Here is a 27,280-nt window from a genome sequence, read left to right as displayed (position 1 = left end):
GAGGAATTAGAAAGCAGTTCTGAACTTGGGCTGACATTGGTAACCATGTGATATCCAATTATCCAGCATGTCAGGATAATTGTGTAGCATGACAAATGTGGTGAGCAAGATACCAGAGGATGTTGTACAACCAGACTCCTGTGAAAACAGGGTGGTAAATAGTTGACTGTGACTATTTGTATCTGCTTCTGCTTTTGTTATTTTTCATTTTGTAAACACAAGCATACCTTGCCTATTCTAAAATCTATTAGGAAAAGGAGGGGGAGAAAAAGCATACTTTTCTTTTAACTTGAAAATCTAAAGGAAACACTCCATTTGAAAGCCAGCTGGCATTGGTGCCAGACCTCACTGGGTTGACAAAGTGTGCTGCTGTAGAGAAAAGAGGGTTCACATGCTAATGCACTGGGAATAGATCAGATGGAAGCAGACAAACTGCCCAGTAGAGAGTAATGTTTGTTTAGCACATTCTGTCAGTACTGGTGTCTGCTAGATAAGAAATCAAAGGTACTGCCCACAGGATTAGCACTTGCAAAGTGGGTGCTGAGTGAGATTACTTTGTCATGACTCAACCACTCCATCTTAAGGTTAAAAAGAAAGGCCAAATAGGAGGAACTATTTTTAATGGAGAATAAGAGAAACTGTTTTTAGTGGGAAAGCAAATTTAGTATGCTTGTTCTTCCCTTCAGTTGCAAACGTGTCAACTATGCTGTTTGTAACTGACTCTTCAGATTAATGGAGAACAACTTCTGCCTCTCACTTCTAAGAAACTTACTATAGCTTTTAGACAATTTTCTTTTCTTTCAGTAGTAATCTGCTGAATATTTACCACCAGAACTGCTTACCCATTTGGGCATCTTTCCTGCTTGGGGGTCATGATGGTGAAACTGCAGAACCAGCACTGTTACCACCACAGACAGACCAACGATGACCATGATGCTAGCGAAATACTGAGCTGCAAGCAAAAGGAGGACTTGGTTAAGGGATGGAAAATACAAAGAGCACATTCCTTGGCCATGCCTCGAGATCTACACTTGAGAAGCACTGCATCACATCTGAACACCCTCTTCTCTGGTCTGCTGCACTGGAGCATTTGAGGAGTGTATCTGCTCAGCTCCCTCCTCTCCTCTGAAGGAAGGGGTACAACAAACGAAAGGTGAAAACTGTTTGGTTTTTGTCCCTGAAGAGGAGGGTAGAGCCTCACGGCCAGAACAGCTTTGCACCTGCTACCAGGACAGTGAGAAGTTGAACTGACAACACCCACTGAACACCAGCATTCCCAGTCCTAGGCCTCCTGTGGTACCAGCAGAGGTGCTGGAGGGAGATGCTGTCCTTATGGTGCCTCTGGACCCCTTCAAAAAGTGTCACCAGTTCCCCACCTTTGCCCCACTACTGCTTTCAGGTGGCTAGGCATATTTCTCATTACTCTTCCTAGAGTATTTCTCATTACTCTTCAAGACCACTTCTTCTAGTTCCTGTGAAAGCACACTACAGCCTTCTTGAATGCTAAATTTAAATCTGCTGTGTAGGAAAGAAATCAAGAAACCCAGAACTGAGGATTGAAGCTGTATCTCCTAAGTGGCAGTACAGCTTCCTCATGCCAGGAGTGAGGTTGATAAGCTGGAGTGTAAAGCAGAATTACCCACAGGGGTAATGACATTTGAAGGTTTCAGTGGCAAAATACCAGGGAGCATTACTGCTGGCTGACATAATGGCGCAGTGTGGAAGAACATACCACACTGCCCCAGACTGCAACCCCTTCAAGCCCTCCCGCCCATAGCTTGAAGTAAAAAATTCGATCAAAGCTCCAAAGCAAGTTTTGCTCTGTCTGTGTTTCTTAATATCAAATCCCACTGCTTCAGGAGGAAAAATCTTGTTTGTAATAATGAGGTTATAAGGCCTTCCTGAAAACAACACTGCAATTGTTTCAAGAGGTATGGCTTTTCATGACAAAATGAATTATGTATCTAGATTAGAAGAACAGTCCCAAGGGTAAGATAAATTTAAAGGTCTCTGTTGCACTTACTCATAGAGAGGAGAGTCAACAAGCAGAGCAAACCAGGTTTCAGGGAAGCTGCTACATGTCCCATGTAATAGAAACACAGCAGTGTTGATATTCTTGGTTTAATTACTGCCATAAGTCACTAAATAACTTACTTAAACTCTACGCATTTTGATGCCATCAGACTTCAAAGGCCTGAAATGGTCCATTTAAAATGGCTTTAGCTAAGATTTTTCTCATATCCTTGGAAAATTACTCACCTGGTTAAACTTGGAAAAAAACTGGTAATATCTGTCTCAAGATCCTAGCCAATGATTAGCAGAGGAATTGAGACTCCCAGGTTTTTTTTTATGCTGTAAACCCAGGAACAGATGTCAGGAAAGTGCTGTGTAAATCTGCTAGTAAATGGAAAACAGTTCTCTCAGGAAGAGACTGGGAACCAGAGAGAAGCCAGGAGCCCATAAAGAAAAATATTTTATAGTTTTGCCCAGTGGTAGGCAAGGAAGAGGCTGGGGGTGTGTCATCTGCATTTTGAGGGGGTGGAGTGGGGTGCTCCTGTTCAAGGTACACTGAAGTCTTCAGTTGGAAAGTAAGGATGGAGGACATAGTGCGTGGTACTTGAGCTCTGTGTGTTAGTATGAGGCAGTCAAATGTGTACAAAATATCTGTGAAATCTGGCAGGTAGATTTATGCCCCACAGGTAGGTGCGGGTGCTGTATTCAGAGAGAAAGTTGAAGTCCTGGAAATGCCCAGGATTGCTCCAAGGTTGGCTTTTGCCAGTCCTGAAGAGACAACAATTAAAGTGGAGGAAAAAGATAGCAATGACTGGCACAGCTGCTGGTCTTTCATATCTCTAGCTGGAGATATGATGAAGACTGTTGCCTCCTTTTCTGTGACAGGAGAATGTAGAACGAGTAGCCATTGGTCACAAAGGAATTGCTAGATCATGTGCCCATGCATCTCTTTGATTGAAACCATGACTGTCCTTACAATCTAGAACTAGGCAGGGATGGCCAAGATCCCATGTCTAGACTCAGTGACCATTCCTGTGCAAAGGAAGGAAAGGCCCCAGAACTCAGTGGGTATGCCCACAAGGCAAAATATTCCTGGCTCTGAAATGATATCCTTACTTACTCAGCATTTTTGATCTTTCCTTCCAGGGTTTAATCTTACATTCTCTCTTTCCTGGCAGCAGAAAAACATAGTCTTCCTGCAGCAGGAGAACAGGTGAGGAAAACTCCTGTGCTCCATGCACCTCCCTAAAAGCATGGCCCAACCTTCCAGTCTGCTCATTTCTGTTCCTGACAGTCTTTTGCCCTCACACCAGCAAGGTCAAACCCATCACTTGGTGACAACTACAACGCAGCTGGCCCTGTTCACCTCTAGCATACCCTCTGATTATGACCACGACTCAGCTTTCTGCAGCAACCCTATGAGCAGAGAAGCTTTGCTGCTGAAAGGATCAAACTACAATGTTCATGGGTAACACTTCCCTTGGAGCCACAGGACTGCAATCTTCACTCTACCCTAGCCCCACACTGCCCTGAATTAGCAAACTATTTTTGGGTCTCCACTGATGTTACTGAGCACAGAAATAGGATGGTCTCCTTGAGGTGGGGCATGGGGGAGACAAGTAATGAGCTTTGACCTCCCAAGCAACAGCCTTGGCGTAGCCACCAGACCATTTCTGGCAGTATTTTAGGAACCATTCTCAATCCTATAGCATTTATCCATTCAGCACTTTGAAGCTGTTGCTCCCACAAAGGGCTTACACCCATGTGAGTCTGTTGGCAAAGGTAAATGCAAATCTGATTTCACAAAGAAGCTCAGCCCCTTTCACTTAAACTGCAGGAGGGAAATGCTTAGCAACTCTCACTAAACATCTCTTTGTGTCCTACTTGTAACTAGGTTACTAGTTACTAGGTCAGCTTGGAGTCTTCAACAATTCCCTTCACAGTGGGAAGTGTCAGAAAACAGCAATTCCTAATCAGGATGCATGTGAAAGACCAGGGATCTGGTTGCTGTTAATTCAGCTGCTCTGAGGCACAGCTTGGAAGTGACTGACACATTCTGGAGGGGAAGTAGCTCATTTGCACTCTGTCCTGGGTAGCTGCCATAGGCCACGAAAATGGACCAGAAGATCTGTGTTTGGAGCCCCTCAGTATCCCTGACGTATACAGCAACATTCCTCAGGGATACTGCAGTCTGTACTGCTCACTTCTAAATGCTCTTCATAGGTTTTAAAACCTGTAGGATGCTTTCTTCAGCAGAGTTGTGTGAACAAGAAAGCTGTTTTGGATGCTTGATTGATCTTCAAGAAGTATGAAATATTTGCTCTGTACAATTGATTTTCTTTCCTTTTTTGCCAGAGGCATTACGTAACATACTATCTGGAGAGCAGTTTTAACATCTAGGAGTTGTCATCCTCTGTCCCAGCACAATCACAAGATGATCAGGTGCTGTTGTCATAACAAATATGGATCTAATAAAACCACAGATAGTCAGAAGGCCTTCTAAAAAGTCAGTGAGAACTGCTATTTGTCCTTGCATGCATACTCTGACGTCAGCTATATCAAAAGGATGGCAATGATTTGCAATTCATAATTTGAAGAGCAGTCAGTACCATTTTTGGATGTTTTGTGTCATTACCTGATGTTAGAGAAGCACCTTAGGATTATTTTAGACATGTTTTGGAAGACATACTGCTGAAGTGGAACTGGATTAACTTCAAGGACTGATTAGGAACAGGGTAAATAAAACAAAATCCCTAGGATGGATGTTTTGGCTTGATTTTGTTACTGAACAGTGATATCATATCATGTCAGCAGTTATCATATGATCCAGATTTGTTACCATAGTCGATCACAAGAGAGACAGAGCATCTGCATTGTGATCAGTTACAGTCTTGTTGTTCCTGTGAAATACTGGGGGATGGAGAAAAGTGTTGTGCTCGGGTATTCACATTGATCAAACTGGATGTTGGATGCCTCCCACTGGAGGCTGGATGTTGGATGCCATCCCCCTGTTTCTATTCTATCTTTTCAGAAAACGTCAAGTTTTGCATGTGAAATGAACAACTGGGTTAGAGCCACTTTAAGTCCGGTAATTTCAGTAAATTCAGGGCTGAATGCTTTGTGCTTCTCGTGAGCTCAGAATTAGATATTCACTACTCTTCCTTCTGGAAATGGTCCAGGTTAATGAACTGAAGCCTGTGGAGGTTGCTGAAAACCTCAAACACCAGCAGAGGGGCTTCCAAACACCCGTCTTTCCTATGGTAGGGACCAGGCCTGGTGCTGCACAGAGGCTGTGGCAGTCTACAAAGGGCAATGACAGAGTTACTCAGAGACCAAGAAAACCAAAACATAGAGGAGAAAGTCTGTGAGTTACTGTTGTACAGAGACAGCAAAGAAATACAGGAGAGGACATACGATTATGGTACTTGTGTTTTGAAACTCCTCATCTCCCATACGCTTTTGAAGAATAGACATGGGAGTTTGAAAAGTAAAACTGTTGTCTTGTTTTGTTTGTTTGTTTGGGTTTTTTCTGTAAAGAAAAAACATTCAGGACTCTTGGTTTTGGGAAAAGCATCACTGATCATGGGGTATGAAACTTTAAGAGCTGCCATGAACGAGAATTCCTGTTTCGTGAAAGAGATTGGGCAGGGTCCTGATTCTGACAAGGTACAGGCAGGACCATGAAAGGATAGGGGGGGAAAGCACTCCAGAAACTCAAAAAGGAGCAGAGTAAAGTGAGGTGGCATCAGCTGAGAACATGCAGGAAGATGACAAAAAATGTAAAAAGAGATTAATTTTCTCTCTCTAGTCAGAACAACTAATGCCTTATGTTTGTAACTTAAAACAATCTGTAACTCCTGAAAGTGACAAAGCACCACATTGCTTCCCTGTCCTGGTAATTTGCAGTCTCATTTCCTGTATGACTAAATGCAAGAAATCACCCCAAGCATCTGCTGCAACAGTACTTATTTACAGTGTAAAGTGTTCATGCTTACTGAAATAGCGTAGACATGGTAAGGAACAGCAAGGAGGGGACACAGCTGGAAAATATCATCATAATGGAACCCTAAGCAGCAAGTAAGTGTTGTGATTTTTAAAAAAGCAAGCAGAGGAACTCAGAAAATAAGACAGAGAGAAATGCAGTTGTGCTAACTGGAGATGGAGATAACTTTATTTTTACTATACTTTATTTGATACATCCAGCCAAAATGTCAACCATCACATGGATGTTAATCATAGGAAGTGACAGTTCCTTGTATTTCTGAGTCTCATGCTCCCTTTCAACCTCTGTCCACATACCAGCTCCCTGGTGTTCCACACTTTATGCTATAAAATCCTTTTAAAACAAAATACAGACTCTTGATCCAAAATCAAAGGTGTTATTTTGGAGGGAGCTGGTAGAAAATAAGGAATTATTTTGGCATGGAAAACAATCAGAAGTTATTAACCACTTTTCCTGTGCAAGGGGAAGCCTTGAATTGCAAGGTGTAAAAATGTTTATAGAAGAAACAAATCATCTGATGGCCTGAGACATCTGAACATCTCATTTCAAGATCTGGCTTTTGGGCAGAAGCATGCCTTATCTGCATTGACAAAGTACTTTGAAAGTGATACATCCTCAGAGCATGGGCTAGGATGGACAGAGAGCTGGTAAGTCAGAGCTTATTGCAGCTTTGATCTAAAGCTTAAAGAGTCCAGCCATGGGTGCTGCTGGCTGTTTTTCTGTGTGACTGTACTTTCTGCTACCTGGGGCCTGAACTCAAGCCCTGCAGAGCTTTAGATCAATACAAGTGCAAAAAGCTGTGTGAAGTTTTCAAAGCAGGCATTTTAGGGTCTGTCTGCACGGTGCCACCCTGTTCTCACAGTGGTTGGAATGCAGTACAGTAAACCAGAGGTGAATGCAAGATGGATGTGGGTGGGTGAAGTAGGTTCCTTATAGCCTGTGTCTCACTGCAGAATGGAACAAGAGCTGAACCTGTGGCTAACTAGCGCTGGGAACTGGTGTTTTCTTAAAAACAAAGAATCTGGTGCTGGCAGGAGACAGGATCACAGCAGGAGAGGGGAAGTGCAGACAGCTACAGACTTTTCAGTGCCATGTGGCCCCAAAAGTTTTTTCCCTCTGGAGATGATATTGCAGGCAGGGGAAAAAAACAGTCAGGAAGATGTGCTGGTTAGGCTCCTCATTGGCTTGACCTAAATTTTCCAGAGCAATGGCTTTTGGCCATGTCTGACTTTAACATGGGCTGTGAATTGATCTGTCTTTCTGAAAAACTGGCTGATTTTGGTAGGCTCTAAACATTACATTAGGAGATTAATTTTTTTTTAAATCTATGAGCCCAAACTATCAGCTTATCCAGAAGCATTATGGAAGACTTTCCTACAGCAATGCATGATAAATTTTATTCTGGTCACTGCTTTATTTGATATCACTGGGTGTGGGATCACATGACCACCAATTGTGTAATCTTAAGGAGGCTCCAGCCAAAGTAAAGAAAGGGAAGAGTTATAGTTAGGAATCTGTATTGACTTCAGGGAATTTGTGCCTTAGTGACTTCATAATGCATGATTTCCTAGTCTTAATTACAAGGCTGCTTTTGGATAGAAAACACAGTTTAATGAAACAGATCAGGGATATGAAGACTTTAAGGAAATTCAGGCATATGTCTATTGCCTAAGGAAGGAACTCATCCTTTCCTCAGAGGTGGCCATATAACCATTACCAAAACCAGATCTGACAGTCTACTATTATTTGCTCAGAATAATAGAATCATTTAGGTTTGAAAATACCTCTAATTTAATTGAGTTCAACCATTCACCTAACGTGGATCACGTCTTTATAAAAAAGAAATAGTCCTACAGTGTAGAGCTAAATACCTCAAATGTAGTTCTCAGATGAATTACCTAGGCCTTAAATTTCAAAAGGCAGAGCCTGAGCTTGTGCAAGAGCTCTAATTAAAATAACGGTACTTGTTAATACCAGTATTTGTTTCATTTTGATTTAGTTGCTGAACCAGGAAATCAACACAGTGGGACATGGTTATGTCTTCCCATGTAATGCACTGGATAAGTGCAATAATAAGGACTGGAAGGTGCATGAAATCCACATGAAATTACTGGCATTTATAGTGCAAAATAAATTTGCATAATTACACAGGTTTTTAGAAAGAGAAAAAACAATTGGCATATACCTGAGCTGTATCACACAGGCTTTATGATTTTACCCAGTGATTAGCATAGTCAGACCAGTAATTTAGTTGTGTAGCACATCTGGAGTTCTCTGCATTTCCTCAAGTAATGAACTCCAGTTTCCTACTTATATGGACTCTGGGTAAAAGTAACTTTAAAGAGAAAAATTAAAAGTAAGTAAAATCACAACTGCAGCAAGATACACTTCCTGCAAGGCATAATTAAGGTACCATAGGAAGGGTAAGTTAGGACACAGTTGCTGCTGTATAGCCATGGTCTGAAAGTCTTTCAGGAGCTATGCTCTAGAGGTTTTAAGTGCCGGGAGAGACTTACAGTACACTGTAGAGAAAGAATCCTTGTTCATAAAGTTGACTTGTGCTGGATTCTGGCCAAACTGTTGTGTTTGTAGATGTCATGGACTTCAATGCTTTTGATTTAAATGGTTGAGCTTATTGCTGTGCTATGGGTGATTAATGTTTTAAACAGAAACAGAGGCATCTTTCCCTGGTTCAGCCTTCTCCTTTCATTGGCATCTCTGTGGAAGGGCAGGATTCAACTTTTGAAATATTGTGGTGCCTTTCTTTGCATAGATGTGTGCTGTTGAAAACTGGGCTTTGAAAAGAGTTTCCCCAAAACGGAGGGTGTGCAAGAGAAGGGTGGGAGCAGATATGCTGCTGGGCAAGGAGCAGCTATCTACTGATGTGAATGCAAACCCCAAGAAAGCTGAGTGAGAGCAGGGGGCCAGCCTGTCCAACTGGAACATTTCTTGGCACAGAAAGTGGATGGCTCACCGTGGAAAGGAAAGCTCTGCCCACAACTCTGCAGCAGGAGCAGCAGAGGTATTTTCAAACCTAAATGATTCTATTATTCTGAGCAAATAATAGTAGACCGTCAGATCTGGTTTTGGTAATGGTTATATGGCCACCTCTGAGGAAAGGATGAGTTCCTTCCTTAGGCAATAGACATATGCCTGAATTTCCTTAAAGTCTTCATATCCCTGACCTGGTGCTCAAAGGTGCTGAGTAGCCTGCTACTGATTCCTAGGCCAAGTCTTGTCACTTGCTCTTTACAGAAAAAGAAGTGGACTTGCTTTTAACATGTACTAAGATAACAGTTGGTAGGCTACCAAGAAATGGGAATCTCTCATTTGGGGAAGTTGGACGTGTGGAGTAAGAGAATCTCTGCTTCGGGCAGCTTTACAAACAGACAGAGAAGGCAGAGGACATACCAAGGAAGGGGTGACCCACCTTGCAAAGGTACAAAAAAGGAACTGTCTTGTCCCACTTGCATCCTTCTGATTATTTAATCTGAGAGGTGGTTTGTTTGTTATTAACATAATTTGATGTTCCCCTTAACTAAGAGGAACTAAGTTATGATTTCCACATTACTCTGTAAATATGTTCCAGATCATAAAAACTAGTACTTTTCTTGGTATCATATTAGACCAGTTCTCCTTTACTACCTCAATAAAGCACTCCAACAGCAGCTGTGAGATTTTCCCATATTACTAGAGTTCAGTAGTTAAAGCTGAGGTCAGCAGGAGAAAGTACAGCATGTTAGGCATTAGTGGCTCTGAAACAGCAAGGCTGTAAGGGTTCATCCAGATCCAGAGAGGCCCTAAGAATATAATACAGATTTTTAAAGCGTGGAGTAATGTTTTCAAAGTATCTCTGTGCCCACATGCATGAAGACCAGTAACAGTGACTCTTCAGCAGATCAGTAAGGGATCTTTCTACTTCAAGATCAAATTATCTGCATCCTTCACAAACCACATGCTTTAGAAGATTTGTTTATTCCTGCAACCTGTTGCTAACCATGCTGATTCTTCAAAAATTGAATGAGCTTTCCAAAGGTATTCCTTTTCCTCACGTTAATTCTGAGGATTTTAACTGGACCAGAGATCACACTGAAAAACCGCAATCATGACCTGGCATATTCAGTTCAGCAGCAAAAATACCCCCTTTGGGATCACCTGGAAGACCACTGTGAAGAGAAGATGCTATATTACTTTGTCAGAGTAAGGATAAGGTTTTCAGAACTCAAGATCATGTAAAACTGCACAGCCCAGCTTTGAGCACTTGCTGAACAAGGGCTGTTTGGGTGCAGAAGCCAAGTGGATAGGCAGTCTCCCTGCCAATTTAGAGTGGAGCAGGGAGTTAGGAGCAGGCCTTTAAACTAGGAATACTGCGGAAGGTAGCAATTCTCTGATAAGCAGAAATTGTCTGTTATTACAGCACCAAATTCTGTAAAAATATGTAACTATTCATAGCTTTTCTTGGTACAAATCCTACCTTCTGTGATAGGAGACTGTATTAGTAGAAACTGTTCCTGTTAAAGCTAGTGGACTGGCCATAGGCAAGTGTACCCTTTACTAATTCTAAATGGGATTTGTTATGCGTTATACAAAGTGAAGTTATATCAACAGTGGTTCAAGATGGCTTGCGACTCCTCCCTACACGCAAGTTTCTCTTAGAATTGTTTCTGTCTCCGTTGTGTCCTAGGTATATGTTCAGAAAGGGGTTTTGTTAGTTTTTTGGAAATTCCTGTATGACTGAAAGTCAAGAGTCCTGCTGACTTTCACTAAGATGTGTAAGTTTCTTGGAGGCTTTCAGGAAGTCTTGCCTGTGTGTGCTATTTTCCTTACTGCTGCATGCTTATCCTCCTTCCCCAGAGTCAGGCCTAGTTTTAAATCCTTGAAGAGAGATAATAAATCTGGATGAATAAATGCATTTTTTGTCCCAGTCACTATACAACTTTTTTGAGGCTTTCATTACACAGTTGTGTGATGCATCTTCCATCAGCATCTAGACATATTGTTGACTATTTTGTTCATTTCTACTGTCTGCCTAGAATTTGTACTTTAGTCATGATTTTTATTCACAGGTCTTTCAGGTATCGTTCATTCTTTTTTATTTTGAAAAATAGGACAGGTTTATTCTCTCTACCCTGCAATAAGGCCTCATGAGACCAAGGTAAAGGGGTGGTCCTATAAAAAACAGGGGATGTAACAATGTCTGTCTGGCCCACAATCCCAAGATCATGCTCTGTCCCACGGTTTTCTGTACATATTAAAAATGTTCCAGTGATATATTTGAAATTTGACTGTTGTATCCTGAATTGCTCTTCAGACAGATAGAAGAGGAGGAGAAGGGGGAAGGCAGGAAGGAGTTGTGTAACAGCAGGGAGGTGGGATGATGCAGAAGAAGAAAGATGAATTTTCTGCAGTGTTGATTCTGTGTCCCCTCAATCCTTGCAGTTACCTGCTTTTTCCAGTGCCTTTCTGTAACCTCATGTAGGTCCTTTTCATACATGCACATGATAAAGTCCAGGCTTACATTTACTCCTGACATTTCTGAATGCAAAACTAGAGTAACAAAAAGAGTCTGTCCTCAAATTGGCTTTGAACAGCTCTTGAGAGGCATCATACATGGTGCACAAAGCAGAAAAAATCAACTTACCTATTAGTGGGACGGAGTCAGAAGTTGCAGGCATGATCTCAGCCACAAGCAGCATGAATACAGTCAGGGAAAGAAGAACAGTGATACCTGGAGGGAGTGAACATGTTTGGGAAGAATGAGGAAAATGAACTCTGCAGCTGCTCCTCTGATGTCTTTGCTGTTAAATATAGCTTTTTGTCCTGATATACAGCTAAGCCAAACCCATGACTTCATGTCTGTCAATGTAGATTAGAACTTCCACAAAGTGCGAGCATTTTTAGATGCAGCTCTATCTGCTCTCTTTTCACTTTTCTCTAATACACACAAACCCTTACTTCTCTCAAAGTAATGGAGCAATAATTTCTGCTGAGTGAAACGAAGCTTGCAAAACTGGTGAACTACAGTGCTTTTCCAAAACATTGCACAAAGCCCAAATGGCTGTTAAGGGCTAGGAGAGACTTGCACAGACAGGAGTCTAGATTTTGCTATTGCATATTATTTAACATCCCTCAAATCCATGGAGTCTGTTTTAAAAGAAGCTCTTTGTTCTATCTGGAAAGGCTGTTGCTAAACCTAACCACCCTGGTACTGAGAAAAGGTCAATGCATGAAAATCAGCTCCTGTTTTTGTGTCAACATTGTACTTCAGCTCAAATAACTCTTTTCCTTATCTTCATCCTGTATTTCATAGACAGCAATTGTACCCTCAATAGCCTGTGTTTTACTTCTTGTAAGACAGGCTGCTCAGATACCTGATTTTTTACCAAAGGAAAACCCACTGAGGACACTTCATATGATTTAAAAGTCTCTGTCCTGAGACAGGACCATGCACAATTAACTCTTAAGGTCTCGTCTGGGCCAGTCTGGTGTATTTACAGCTCTCCCCTATCTTCTCTTGGAAGAACCCTTCCCATTTTTATCAACACACACAACAGCCCTTCCATGGCTGTCACTCCCTTGTGTTCTTAGGGGACTCATGGCTAGATGTTTTGAGAGCTGAACTTCGAAGGTGAAATTCCAGTGCCCAGCTGCTGCTGTTCACAGCCCTTCACTCTTTGCTTCCTAATATGTCCTGTCTGAAAAAGAGAGTTAGTGAGCTCTGGAATGCATTGAGACATACTAAAGAACGTAACAACAGGCACGACAGAATACTATTATTGCCACCTGTGCCAGCAACAAGTTCAGCTTCCTCCCAGTCCAAAAGATTTTGTAGGTGCTTAGCACAGGATGGGTGAATGCCACACAAAAAGTTGTTATCCTTGTTCCTGCAACCAAAAGAGTACTTCTATTGCTCTTCTAGTGAAATCTTTATTCATCAAGCACCATAGAACCATGAGGTGTTTATTTTCTATTTTATAGGATGCTTATGAAACAAATGAATATTTTAGCACTTACCTAAAGAAATCTTCTCCCCTGAATCAGCTGGCAAAAGGAATACAAGCAGTGCTAAGCCAGATATGAGAACACAGGGAATGAGTAAGTTCAAGCCATAGTAGAGGGTGCGTCGACGCATGGTGATAGTGTACGTCACATCTGGATATGGTTCTTTGCAGCATTCATAGTACATCTCATTCCTCTTCCCTGGGACACCTATAGAGAGGGTGAGGAGAGCAGTGGGGAGAGGTGCAGGACTCCCAGTTACCTCCCTGGACTGGACCAAGAAGTGATGGTTTATGAACCAATGTGTGTCACCTCTGCCGCTTCTAGTCGACCTTCTGTGTTTTCTACGGTTTTCTTTCATGCCTTCTGAGTCACTTGAACCTAGCTTAGCCAATAAAGCTCATCTGGGCCTGAACAAAACAGTCCTGGGCATCACAACCTCAAGAAGAAAAATGTGCATTCTGCCTTCCTGCATTCTGTGAATGGTGACATACTGTTAACGTGATATTCACTAGCACATGCAGCAGATTTTCTGTGTGACAAGTGCCACTGCTTCTTATTTTTCTGTGATCCGCTATACCTATTTGATTTTTTTTGTCAGGAAAAACAGGGTATGGCTTAATTTTCAAAATGGATGTCAAGTTGAGCTCAAAGACTATCATATCTGAAGGTGAAGAGACATAGCTGTTCAATACAGATGTACTGCAGGGTTGCCCATGGTGATCCTGCTGCAGCAGATTGCCTGACATGCTGCATGATGGGGACTGCAGCAGCACTAGAAATGTCAGGAGAGCTGGAAGAACTCAGCACCTCGTATCTTTCATGCCAAAGTTGCTCACTTTTTTGTTTCTGTGGACATGACAGATGATGTGACAATGTGTGCATTTTGGCAGGGGCTTAGCAAAGTTTTCTTAAAGTATATAGCTATGGCTTGCTTGAGGTGCTACTCAATGATTTTGCTGTATGAGCTAAATAAGTCCCTGTTTTGTTCTCCCCAGGTCAGGGTTGAAGGCAGATAAACCACAAACTCTTAATCAGGTATGCAAATTTATTGGACAAAGATACCCACTATAAAGGAGCACTGGACAGGGAGGAGTGCTCTGAAATAGCTGGACTTTAGGAGGACTTCACTAGGGAGTCCTCTGGCTTCTCATAAAACTGAACGTAATTTCTCAGATGCCCTAAATGGCAAAAATTGCCATTTATATGCAGTTGGTCAGGGCAGCTATTTCCTCATCTGTATATCCAGACTTGGGAGACAAAACGTCTTTTTTGCAACCTCTCCTTGAAGTTGTCTAAGTTCCATCAATTTCCGTAACATTGCTTGTGACTTACAGCTGCATAAGTGAGTTCAAAATAACTCACTAGAATCTCACTCTGAATAACTAGTTCTGGGCATAAGTTCTTTTGAAAATACAGGTATCTTCCAAAGCATAGAAGAGAGACATACTAATCTGCAGGTTTTATGAACTGGTAGACACTTCGATGCTTTTCTGGGTGAGAAAGATCCCTTTATGTAAAAGTTTTGCTGAAATATTTTTTACACCAATCAATTTTGCTGTTGTGTTAGAGTAAATTTGACAGTAGTGTTCCATTCTCCTACACAAGACACATCCAAGTTTAGTACTGACAAACTGCTCAGATGTGTCAGGACTAGTAGCTTTCATTTATGTACTCGGTGGCAGCCAATTGCTTCAGAACACAGTGTTTTCAGACACAGTTCAATGAATGTTGCTGAACGGCTGTCTCAGATACGTGGGGGTTTTTTTCTCTTTTTTTGCTTCTTCTTAGATATATATTTTTAATATCTATATTCCATGTTCAATTGATTGTTTATTTCTATATATTTCAGGTTTGCCTTTGAAAATTAGACTATTGAAAATTTGTAGGCTGGCCAATTTACCCACTAAATCCCATTCTCCATTTGAGATGTAGTTGGAAATATCAGCCTCGAGCATCTGCAGGTCAATCAACCAGCCACTGTGAGTCCAGGAGCCAAACTTCAAATCACACTTCTGCACATCAAAGGGGAACCAGCGGACATCAATGTAACACGTGCTCTTCAAAATGCCTGTAGATAGAAATCAGTCACAATCAAGCATGTGCAGGGTGCATTTCATTACCCTTATCTGTCTCTCATTGTGAGCAAATTTTGTCTTCAGATATTCTGCGTGACACAGTCATGGGGTAACCAAACAAGTATTGGAGATGGAAGATGCTGCCATGAGTAGAATAACCTCCCTTCCCCCACCAGTGAAGATCTCTGTCACTGCATCCTTGAGGTAGGTTGCCCAGGACACTACAGCCATGCAGAAGAAGCCCAGCCTGTCTCCAAGTGCTGGCTGGCCCTAGCAGGGTACAGGCAGTGTTGCTTGGTCTGACAGAAGCAAAGAGTACGCTCCAGGGGCTGAGCGTACTGTGACCAGCTCTTTGAAAGGAGTTCCTGGTCAGGCCTGCCTCAGACCCACAGTCCCTCGACAATACATTGTTGTGTTAAACTTTGCCCAGTGCTGACCTTTATCATCTGTGCGCTAACTGAGCCTTGAATTTTACTCTGAATGTGTCTAGTTCACTTCCTGGGATGCTTTAAGGGGTCTAAGGGGTAGGGAACAACAGTGGAGCAGCCTTCAGGAAAGTCCTTGCTGATCCCCCCTGGGCCCTATGGACCTGCTTGGAGACTGCTATGCTATGACACAAAGTTTAGGAATTTTTTGCCCACCACAGTGAGCAATTGTGGCATAGCCTGTGTGTTTGCTGGTGAGTCCATGGCTGCTGGAATCAGCAACACGGGTGAAAAGAGACTGAGACTTAGGCCCAACTGGCTGAGACCAACCCCAGTTCGTCTTTTGACCTGGATTTGTAGCCTCAGCCTGGCAGGAAGGGCTTCAATGCTGAGTGAGTGCTGCTCTTGGGGTCTCCTCTGCTCACGTCTCCACACAACAAAGACCCAGCTGGACTGCACATGAAACACGACAAGATGGTGCACACCACCTTACTTTGGATGACACCTTAGGTGGGCCTCTGGACATTCTGAGCAAACTGCTCAGGAGAACATTTTACTGATTTGTAAAGTGGAAATACACCACTGATAATGGACTTGAATTTTCTTAGTGGGTCTGTCCCATTATTAGACAGCTTGCAAAATTTCCACAGACAGATTTTAAACACCTTGGTTTCATTAATGAAGGAAATCTGCTTGAAATTGTGATTAAAAGTGAACAAATACTCTCTGTGCCCTACCTGGAGGAATATATTGGCAGGATCCAGAGTAGTTCACCAGCACATTTGTGTGAAATGTTGCATCAAACCTTTCATCTGCACTGTAATACAGTATAAACAAAACAGAACAAAAGAAAGAAAAAGCAAGCTGATCTGTGAGTAAAGATATAACTGTTAACATAAAAATAACCTTTTGGCTGAATTATGTTCCTACATCTGGGTGAGGAATTTACCCTTGACCAATATCTCAGTTCCTCATAGTTACTGTCGGCCTGCACCTGGGCAGGCTGCTTGCATGCTGCAATGTCCTCAAAAAAGTGACACACAGAGTGTTGTATGTCTCAGAACAAAGGCAGAAGGAAAAGTGGCAAAAGTGTCACATTAGCTGTATCCAAAAACTGGACAGTTGGGACAATGAGGCCTTTCTAGGGCACCTGTCAAAATGAGGCAGTTCACCACATAAATCAAGTAATCTGTACCTTACCCAGATATCTATTGTAACAGCAATGGTGGCCTGATGTAACAATTCTGCAGTCTCCTGAGACAGAGAGGACAGGAGTTTGCTTTCAGCATTGGAAAAAACCACTGGAGAGAAGTTATTTTAGGAGCTTGTAGGAGGAGAATCATTGAGACTCCAAGAGCAAAAGGGACCAAGAAAACAGAATTTCTTCACTATTCCAACAATTCCGAGAAAATTAAAGGAGTTAAATAAAATCAGACAAGGAAATGATTCTTCAAAGAAGCAAGTCTGGAGGCTTGTTCCAGATGGTCTCTTGGGAAAAAATTAACCACAGAGGGATCACCTGACTTGTAGAGCCTTGCCTGTAGTGGCTTTGTGCAGGTCTATATTGCACGACTACACCATTCTTACCCTGTCTTTCAATCAAATGTAAAAAATTCAGAGCCTCCATTACTCTTCTGATCTGGTTTTTATCCACGTCTTGAGCTCTCAGTCCTCAGTATCGTCCCCAACACAAAACAGGGGATGACACTCAAAAGGCTAAGTCCAAAATGAGTGATAATTATCAAAGACATAAAAGGCAACAAAAAAGGGTTTTATAAATACAAGGGGACAATGAAAAGACAAAGGATCGATCCATCACTTGGTATGGAAGGGAAAAAAAAAACAACAGGGTGCAGAGAGCTGCAGTATCCTGCACCCTGTGTGCTTCACTCTTTGCAATTAATTCTCACCCAGCGGCAGGAGTCCATCACAGAGCAGGGGATGAACGGGTTAAGGAAATGTAGATAAGACAGATTCTACTCAGCAGATGTGATGAAATTTACTCTTGAGAACTGAAAGGACTGGCCGAAATATCCTCTGAAGCATTAACAATTATCTGTGAGAGCTTGTGGAGAAAAGGGAAGGGCATGGTGATTTAGGGGAGATCAAAGAGAATTCTGACTTCCTTTAAAGGTGAAATCATAGACACATCAGCCTAACTTCAAAGAAAATGGGGTGAAACATCTGGCATAGATTTGTGAAGGGCCAAACACATCAAATCAATCTATTTTTCTGACTAAGAGGAGGCTGGTGATCTATCTGAATTTCAGCATGTTCTTATAAACTACAGTAATATCGACCAAGCTGTATGCCTTTTTAGAGACCGAAAAGGAACAAAGAGACAGTAAGAACCAAAGCTGAAGTAATGAAGAACACTTAAGCAAGCTAGGTGTCTCCAGGCCTCCTTTGGGTATCCTGTAGCGAGGGTTTAGAATGAAAGATGGATCTTGGTGAACTCTGGAAACTAACAAAATGCAATTTATTCTGGGTAATTAAAAAGCACTACCCTGAAAACTGTCAGAGAAATACATAACAGGGAAAATCTAGTAAGCCAGCAGAGCTGAATTACAACATCTGGGGTTTGCAATAGATCAAAAAATAAGTACAGAATTAAGATATTATTAGAGAAAACCCTAAATCCCCTCCTCCTGGAAAGCATTAAGGAAACTTTAACAGCATTAAGCTGTCTAGAGAGCTTCCACTTCATTCAACACTGCAGAAATGCTGTGTAGAGAGCTAGATTCATCTCTGGAGAAGGAAAAACAGATTAGAGAGTGTTCAGAGTGGAAGAAGAATGATGGAGAGGTTTATAAAATATGTGATAAGGAAAGTGAGAATTCATTTGTTTACTTCAATCAGAAACACTATGACAGATACATGACAATAGTTCTCCTGCAGATACAGTAATTTTGAAGAGAATATAGGTAATTTTCTCTCTGTGTTCACTGAGAAAAAGCTGACGAAGACATGCAGAAGGAAGAGTTGGACTGGCTATTAGAAAAATCTCTTAGCTGATGCTTGCTTCTTTTTGTTACTCTTTAAATGTAAGAGCTAAATCCATAGAGGGCAAAAGGCCAGTAATATCAGTGAAGCACAGCTGATTTTCAGCACCTAGTTCTAGTCTCCTACTGGCCATTTCACAGCTTGCTTACCTGTTATACAGAAGAATGTCTGGTACCCAAATCTGGTCAGCAGGAAATCGCAGGTTCTGCACTCCTGGGTATTCATACTGATCCCAGGACAAGTAAACATCAACCCAGGACTGTTGGCAAACACATACATCAGATTATATGAGTTTGTAAAAGTCTCCTAAGTTCTCTGGAATATTATGGGAACAGAACAGGTTTTGCCAATAGCAACAGCAGCAGTATGATAATAGTTTAATGCTTGGCTTTAATTATTAAGAAAGGCTGGCATATATAGAGGAAATAACAGTGTGACTACTGAAGACAGTGTCTAGCTCTTCATCTCGTGGCCTGAAGCCAGGCATCCCAAACCTTTCCTGGTGGGCTAGCAGAAACACTGGCAGTAGGCATCTCCATGAGGTATGCTGGTTCTGAGGTGAAGTGGTTTTTGAGGTGGTCACTGGTAGGTGGACCATGGTCTGAGGGTCCCCGTTGGGTGGAAATAATTTAATCTGTTGCAGAGGTTGGGTGACTCTTTTACTAACCACCTTGCTTTGAGAGGTAGGTGAGTGAACTTTATATGCCAAGGAGTTGTTTGTGATCCCATCTCCTCCACCTCAACACAGTTAATTCAAGATAGGTGCAGGAACAGCTTTTGGGATGAACCTTGTGACTTACAATGAAGCTCAATGGGAGGGCTGCAAGGGAAACCCTTATCAGTGCCAAAACTGAAGAACATCTCTGCAAGGGACAGGACACCCACAGGCTCTGACTTAACAATCCTGTAGTCATATAGGTTTGTCTGGGTTAGTTTTTGCAATTTAAAAATACTCATTTCTGCTGCAAATCCCAGCAGGTAGCTGGGGAAGAAACAGCCTTTTCAGTTGAACATACTAATATAAGCTAGTGTTTGGCTGCAAAAGTCAAAGCAGAATTAGTTGAATCATTCAAGTCTCCCACTGGTTTTTCCTTCAAGAACTGCTTCTTTCCTGAGCACAAGCCCTTGAGGAGATCTGTTTACACAGCGTAAGAAAACTCTGTATCCCTCATCAGAGGCAGCCAGGCAGACCTGATGGGAAACTCCCTCCCACAAAGCCCTTAGTGAAGGTCAGTTTTGCTTATCCTGCATGAGTAGTGCAGGTGAATTCTCAGCTGGAGCAGTTGCAGAAGAGGGAGGAGGAATGTTTATGGAAGAGGTTTGTAAAGCACGAGGGAAGGCAATATCCCAGAGAGGTGCCTGGGTGCTGCCAGCAGCAGTGTAGCATCGGGCTCTCTGTGGTCCCTGGACACCTCATCACCCACTACGAGTAGTCTCCATGTGGTCCAGTGACCACTTCTGTGTTCAGGGGCAGGTGTCCTGGCTCCAAATTTCATGCAGAGGTGGGATTTTCCCAGAAGTGGCAAGTGCAGGTTGCCTGGGTCTTACTAGGTGCCTGGCTCGTTTGTAAGTTCCCATCACTGGTTATGCAGAGGGCCTTGAAGATTCTCTTCTTAGCTATGATGGGACTCTAACTCCCTCTTTGTTACTAGATCCCAACATCCACTGGCAAAACAAGGCAGTTGGTTTCCTCCAAAAGTCAAAACGTCTGTCCAAAGGATTAGTGTAATCTCCTGAATTTAATTTTCAATGCTAAAAGGAGCACTAGGGAAATTTTAAAGGACTCAAAATGACTGCTTGCATTATATTACACACGAGCTATAAGATAGCAGTCTTGCTTTTAAGCTAAGAAATCATATCCAGTAGTTTTCAATTAGACAGTTTCTCTACTTTATTGACAGAGATTACTCACCATCTGTAGCCAAGCATTGGTGATCAACACCTGATTCTTCTCATCCTTTGAACAAAAGGAGGAAGGAAAGAAAAGACAGGAGAAAAAGAGATGAAACAGTTTGATTAGAGGTGGAAGAGTTTCTGTGTCTTTTAGAGAATCCAGACTCTTGGGGTACATAAACCAAACTCCATGGAGTAGATTGTGAGCTCACTGGAACACCACTATTTGGCCCAGACAATGGTGACTTTTTCACTATCCTTTAAATCCACAGATCTCCTGTGTTTATCGTAACTGATTAACAATAGAAAGGAAAGTATTAGATGATTTCTCTTATTTTTCTGGGGATGAACCCCTTACCAAGTTTTACCTTCTAGCTACTTGCTCAAAACAAGATGTTTTCCAGTACCACACTGTATGTCATAGTTGGGACACTTTACGTTGTATTTGCGGCCACTGCAAAGCAATGGTGAAAATAATGCTGGAAGTGCTGTTCCTTTTGAGTGTCAGTGCTATGTAGTTAGCTCTGGTTAAAGGAAAGGAAGGACAGGCCTTGGGCAGAAGCTATCACTTGACAAAAAAGGACACGATGCTGCCTGAGAGGGAGCTCACACGGCACTTGCACAGAGCAGGAGTCTGCAGGTTCAGACCCACTTGCAGAGGCCATGGGGAAGAATCTCTTACAACAGAAACAAGATGCTCTCACCACCCAGCTGGTGCCCAAGTTCTTTGGGGAGTCACAAGGTGCCCAGTTTTCTGCAGTTACCCTGCAGGTGCAGGACCCTGCACAGTGGGGAGGGAGAAGCAGGGCTGTGGAGTTACTGTGGTGCAGAAACACAGGTCCACAAAGACGACCATAGCCATGCCCTGCACTTCCCAGGAGCTGAGGCTGCGGTGCTCAGGGGGACTGGCTCACTGTATGCCCAGCTGTCCCTGTGTGTGTCCATGCCCTAGGAAGCTTACATGGTTGTCTGCAGTGTTTGGGGTGGGAGACATTGCAACTGCAAGCTGCTTGGCAGGAATTTAAGCCATGCAGAGAGTTCCATGGACAGGCAGGCCCTCTCTTGTCATGTCCTTACTGCAGTACTTACTCTCTAACAAGGTAGAAAAACCTAAACTGCCTTATTCACTTTGGAAAAATGCCAGTTTGCTCACCTCAAGCTACATTCCTTCTGCCTTTCCTCCCCTCCAACCCTCCTGAGCTACCCTCACAGTACATATGCAAAGAAACTACCCCAGAAATGTCAGGGAAGAGCTGCTCAAAACCAAACTGCAACATCTTACAGTGAGCTGCAACCCTAGGAGTGTGTGGTCTTCTGAGAGTCCTCTGGAGTTACTTCTTCTGTGTCCCATGCAGGAACTCCAGACTCCTAGGCTAATACATGAAGGAGAACTGCCCAGAGAAGTCTCCTCATTACTGATTCCCCAGCACACCAGACACTGGACCAGTGGTACTGCTGAACTCTTAGCATGAGCCTTGTCTGTAGCATGATCTCCTCTCCTTTCATTTGGGTTGTTGGAGTTCCAGAAACACCACAACCTAGAAAGGGAGACATCATTGATCTGGAGGATTCCTGATTGTTTCGGCACTGTGGCCAGAGTTAGGCTCTCGCCAGGCTCCTGTCTCCAGGAAAGGTGAATTTCAGACATGAAACAGGTCTTTGCCATAGTGACTCACACAAAACTGTCTACCACCCTACCTCGAGTCCTCTTGGGACCTGACTACACTGCTTCTGCTGCTGTGAGATGCCACACAAAAATCAGATGTGATTTTATATTGTTATACTGTTCATATATTTCCCTTTCTCCTCTCTGCTGCTTTAGCAAATGTATGCCTCTCTCTATGCAAACTACAACCCACCTCCAGAGGCCTGGTCCATCTGCACCCCCTTTTGTTCCCTTGGTTGCTGTGGTTGAAGCAAGTAAGAAAATCTGCAGAAAAGTAACAGAAGGACTGGGCTTGTTGAGACAAGCGTTTTAGATGCTGAAGGATTCAAACACCATCTTGAAAAATAAAATCCTAAAGTAAAGAATAACCCCAGAGCTGATAATTGATAGAGTCATCAGAGATATCTGTGTCCACTGACCAGGAAATGAAAGCAACCCAGCAACACAGAGGTTGTGTCCCAGGGATCCTGAGAGGCCAGCTGCCAGCCCATCTCACTGATGCATCCCTGGCCACCAATGACTCCTGAAGTGTCCTGTAGGGCTGGTGAGCATGACGGTCCTCTGAATTGCACATCAAATCCTAACAATATTTTATGTCATTAGCCAAATAATGCTTTATACTTGTAACCTGCACATGTCCTCCTAACAAAGACTTTCTGTGCACTCTCAAAGGAGCTTGAGCACCATGATTAAAAACATGGTCAGCAACAGTCAGCCAGTGCCTTTGCTGTGCAAAATTAAGGATTTTCCCCATCTACACTAAAACCTACAGGGAAGGGGACATTCCTTATTTTGTCATCTACCTTTGTAAACCACAGGGGAATGAATTAAAGCCCAATGTACATCTGTGAGGCTGTGGGTTTCCAGCATGTGGAGGTGCCTTCCATCAGGAGCCTTTCATATGGGGCTCTGAGTTACAAGGAAACTCATTTTTGTCTGGCACAGTAAGTTTTTACTTGACAGCTTGCAAAGGAAGACATCTTGGGCTAACTTCTGTATTTCACAAAACAGTTTGTTGTCTTTACCTGTTTATTTGTGTGTCAGGTACTGATGACCTGGCTAATCAGCTTTGACTCCAAATAATTCTTCAGCCAGATATTTCACATAGCATTAAATTTATTGTCTTGGGTCTGCTTTGCCTTCTTTTCACAGGGCTACTGTGCTTAGATTTGAAGTCAAAGGAAAACTTATCTTTTTGAGTTCTCAAAAGGTTATCTAGAAAGTAACAATGGTCTTCCTTGTCTTGTGTTTAGATAGCAGCAAAAACACAAGGTCTAACTTGGGCTTTGGGCCGCTTATGTCTCTCTTAGCTTGGGTGAAATAAAATATCACTTCAGGATGTTTTCCTGGCTGTTCAGAGACTATTCCCATCCTTGCCTTCAGGCTTCTGAGCTCTTAAATGGCATTTGACATTTTGGCAAAACACAGAAAATGCTTCCATATGCAGTGCTGGTCAACAGATGCAGCCTGATGGGTCCTTCTTATTGCACAACAGAACAAAATATTTTTCAAACAAGGATCTGAGTTTGCCGGAAGTGCCTGGTTTGCAGAAGCAGCAAATATGACTGTGTTGGTTTTACATGGCCATCACAGAGATGGCTTCTGTGAGAAGCTGCTGGAAGCTTCCACCATGTCCACCAGAGCCAATCGCTGATGGCTCTGAAGATGGACATACTGCTGGCCAAGGCTGGGCCAATTAGAGAGGTTGGTAACGCCTCTGTGATTACATATTTAAGAAGAAAATCAAAACAGAGTACACACAATTTTTCTTCTAGTCAGAGAAGAGAAGGAGGTGAGAACACGTGAGGGAAAACATGGCAACACCAAGGTCAGTGAAAAGGAGGGGGTGGAGGTGCTCCAGGGCCCGGAGCTGAGATGCCTCTGCAGGCCGTGGTGATGGCCATAGTGAAGCAGCTGTGCCCCTGCAGCCCATGGGGATCCACGGGGGATGCAGAGATCCACCCGTAGCCCCTGGGGGAGGTGCCCGTGCTGGAGCGGGGGGATGCCTGGAGGGGGCTGTGATCCAGTGGGAGACCCAGTGGAGAGAGAGGGCCCTGCTTCCAGGCTGGAGCAGCCTGTCCTTGGAGGACTGCACCCCGTGGAAGAGAGACCCACGGCGCAGCAGTGTTGGGAGGACTGTTTGCCCGTGGGGGGGAATTCACATCCCAGCAGGTGTGGCACACCCAGCAGGTGTGGCTGCTTCTGAGAGTGGACCCACACTGGAGAAGTTCACGGAGAACTGTCTCCCGTGGGAGGGACCCCACGGTCTCACAGGGGAACAACTCCTCTCCCCTGAGAAGTGGAAGAAAACCTCGGGTGATGAACTGACCAAATCCCCATGCTCTGTCTCCCTGCACTGTTGGTGGGAAGGAGGGAGGGGCTGGGAGGAAAAAGATGTTTTAAGGGCTTATTTTACTTCTCATTATCCTCCTCTGAGTCTGTTAGTAATAAATTCACTTTGCAACTTTAAGTTGAGCCTGTTTTGCCCTTGAAGCGTTTTCTCACTCTCCTTAACTCATGAACCCTTCATTAACTTATTTTTCTCTCTCTGCCCAGCTATGGCGGGGGAGGGTGAGTGAGCGTGGGTGCCTGGCGCTGGGCCAGTTTCAAAAGTCTTTACACTGGGCAGGCATTTGTCCAGGTGTAGCTCTCTTGCTAAGTCCTTTCTAGAGAAGGACCCTGAGGAACCAAGGAAAAAGTGCCTGCTGGGGCTGTCGAGGACATGAGGGCCATGGGAATCTTGAGTTTGAATCCACCCCCTATTAGAGCAAGAGGCATTTCAGAGCCGAGGCGTCTATGGAGCTTTCCCTCTTCGGGGTGGTTTACTGAGCCATGTAACTTTGCATTCTGTAAGGAAATACTTTGGCCTTTGCAGTGGACTGGTTGCCTTGCCTTTCCAGAGCTGCAGAAGAATTGCAAATCTTTATCAGGACCTGTGTACTGTAGGCACCTCTAAAATATCTTGGCACAGAAAGGAATGTATTTTTCTGTTACATAGACACTCACAAACAAATAACCTGGAGCATGTGTGTGCTTTACTCTATCTCAGGAGAACACTGATCACTTAGCTTGCCTAAGTAAAAGCTAATTATTGAGCTCGGGAAGTGCTGACGGCATTTCCCTCGCTCTGTGTCATTGGTTTATGCAGAAGTGTTTAAAGGTTAGGTGAGAGGATGACTTTCCTCCCAGGAGAAAACTTGAATAACCTATCACACTGCTTTTTCTGTTCAAGATTCCTGCCTTGGCACTGTCAGCCTTGGCAATGACCTTCCCCCTGCATTGGGCTGGCTCTCAGCTCCCATCTTTCTGTGCAGCAAAGCACTGAAAGCAGCCCTGCAAAGATTCTGGTGAGGCTGAAAATGATCAGCTCCCAGAGGTGTTTTTCCATCACTCCCTTGGCTGTCCTCCTGGTTTGCAAATGTTCAGCTCAGACAAATAATTTTGCTCCTGTATTTAAAAACGCTGGAAAAGCTGTCATCACTAGTGAGTGCAACACTTGCTCTCTAAATCCTTCCTGTATTTATCTGGGTCATTTTCTCCCCTTTCTATCTCCAGCCTGACTCCAGTTAATCCTCTGCCCTGGATATCTGCTTATTCCTACAGCCACCTTTGACCCACAGAAAGTGACAGTTTGGTTTGTTCTGGTGCACATGCTGCGACATGTGAATGTTTTAGTTTGGTTTTCTTCTCCCTGCCATAAATTCAAAGCTTACAGTGTATGTACATCTGCCTGCATTGTGCACCACTGCCTGTCAACAGATTCTCCCTTGCCAGGTCAACATCGAAGTGAAATATAACTGCCCTTAGCCACGTAATTACCCAGGCCATATCATGTGGACAAAAAATCCCAAAGTCCTTCCTGGTTCAGTAGTGACATCATATGATTACATGTCATCTTCGTAGCAAGGTATTTATTACCAGGTGACCAGCAGGAGTCATTAATTCTTGCCCTCTCGCAGAGCCACAGAAGTGGAGTTGAATCAGCCACTGAATTATTTCAAAACAATGATCAGAAAAGTCCCAAATTGAACAAGTAACTCTCGGAAGTAATGTGTGACTACTTTGGGACTACTTTGGTTAATTTTTACTTTTTTTTTTCCCCACTGTTTTCGTACCTGAAGATCTGAAGACGAGGAGAGAAACAGTCAAGTGACACAAAGACATTGACATGGAAACTTGGAAAGTTTGTTAGCAGAGACACTGATCTTTGAGTGAGATCTTATTCAAAATATCCACTGGAATTGACCAAGCTTTCAAATGCTTGTTGTGAAGAATGAGACAACTCCTAGTAAAAATTAAAATAATTTATTAAAAACAGAAAAATTGAAAAATTACAAAAATTAGCAAAACATAAAAATTTGGGATCCTAGTGGCTCAGGAGGTATGCCCCAGGAGCGCAGGGATTAGAGATCTTCAGGCTTAGACAGCACTGGACCTCTGGTGGAAGAACTTGCAGTGCTGGGCTGACTTTCAGCTAATGCAAAAGTCAAGGAAAAATTATTAAAGGCTCCTTAATAGGAGTAAGGCTTTAACACCCAGCACTAGTGCCCACTACCTCTAATCTGCAGTGGTCTACACTGAGCTGAAGCTTGCTCCCTTATTTTATAGTGCCTTTGCTCCGCCCCAGTCCACCCACAGCCCGCCCACAGCACACCCCTTTGGTCCAAAGTGATTGATGCTGTCCCTTTGACAGAACATCTCTGTCTACCTATAGCTCGTCGTTGTCAGGGGGTAGTATCAGCTGAAGTAAGGGTGGTAACATGCCCTCATTAAGATTCAGGTTGGCGATGGGGCTAAAAATAGCTGTTGGCTGTTAGAAACTGGGGTTTTGGAGTTGGTCCTGGGTCTAAGGTGCAAAGTAGAAACCCTTAAAAAATATATAAAATACATCTAATACATCTTAAAACATTTGTAAAAGTAGACAATGAACATGGGAGAAACAACTCTTACAGTGTACAAGTGGTTTAAAGTTTGAAAAGGGATTTTTAACTGGGAAACTTTTAACTGGGGGATTTTAACTGGGACTGGTACAAATAAACTGCTTTGAACAAGTGAAAACATTAATAACAGAACTTGATTTCTGTACCTGGGCTGATGGGTTAACTTTAACATTCAATTAAAAAAATTGTTTAACTCAAAATTAACTAATTAAAGCACTTAACATGCAAAGACCAAGCTAATTAGGGATTTCATGTATGAC

General features: G+C 43.0%; 1 protein-coding gene across 2 annotated transcripts in view; it reads right to left on the bottom strand.

Annotated features, from left to right (window-relative positions):
• The window catches only part of LOC116438015 (neuronal acetylcholine receptor subunit alpha-7-like), a 58,104-nt gene that overhangs the window by 5,633 nt on the left and 25,191 nt on the right, over positions 1–27,280 (bottom strand). Inside the window, exons 3-9 of one of the 2 annotated variants that reach the window (XM_032096500.1) lie at positions 20,434–20,478; positions 18,671–18,780; positions 16,256–16,335; positions 14,919–15,086; positions 13,031–13,225; positions 11,658–11,744; positions 843–952 (exon numbers count right to left, since the gene is read on the bottom strand). In XM_032096500.1, the coding sequence (XP_031952391.1) occupies positions 843–952; positions 11,658–11,744; positions 13,031–13,225; positions 14,919–15,086; positions 16,256–16,335; positions 18,671–18,780; positions 20,434–20,478 (795 nt within the window). The remainder of the gene's footprint in view (positions 1–842; positions 953–11,657; positions 11,745–13,030; positions 13,226–14,918; positions 15,087–16,255; positions 16,336–18,670; positions 18,781–20,433; positions 20,479–27,280) is intronic. The other variant, XM_032096502.1, reaches the window with a different exon arrangement.

Source organism: Corvus moneduloides, chromosome Z (genome assembly GCF_009650955.1).
Source record: "Corvus moneduloides isolate bCorMon1 chromosome Z, bCorMon1.pri, whole genome shotgun sequence".
Classification (NCBI taxonomy): Eukaryota; Metazoa; Chordata; class Aves; order Passeriformes; family Corvidae; genus Corvus; species Corvus moneduloides.
The sequence above is the reverse complement of the archived record's forward strand: the minus strand, read 5'-3'. Positions and strand labels throughout refer to the sequence as shown.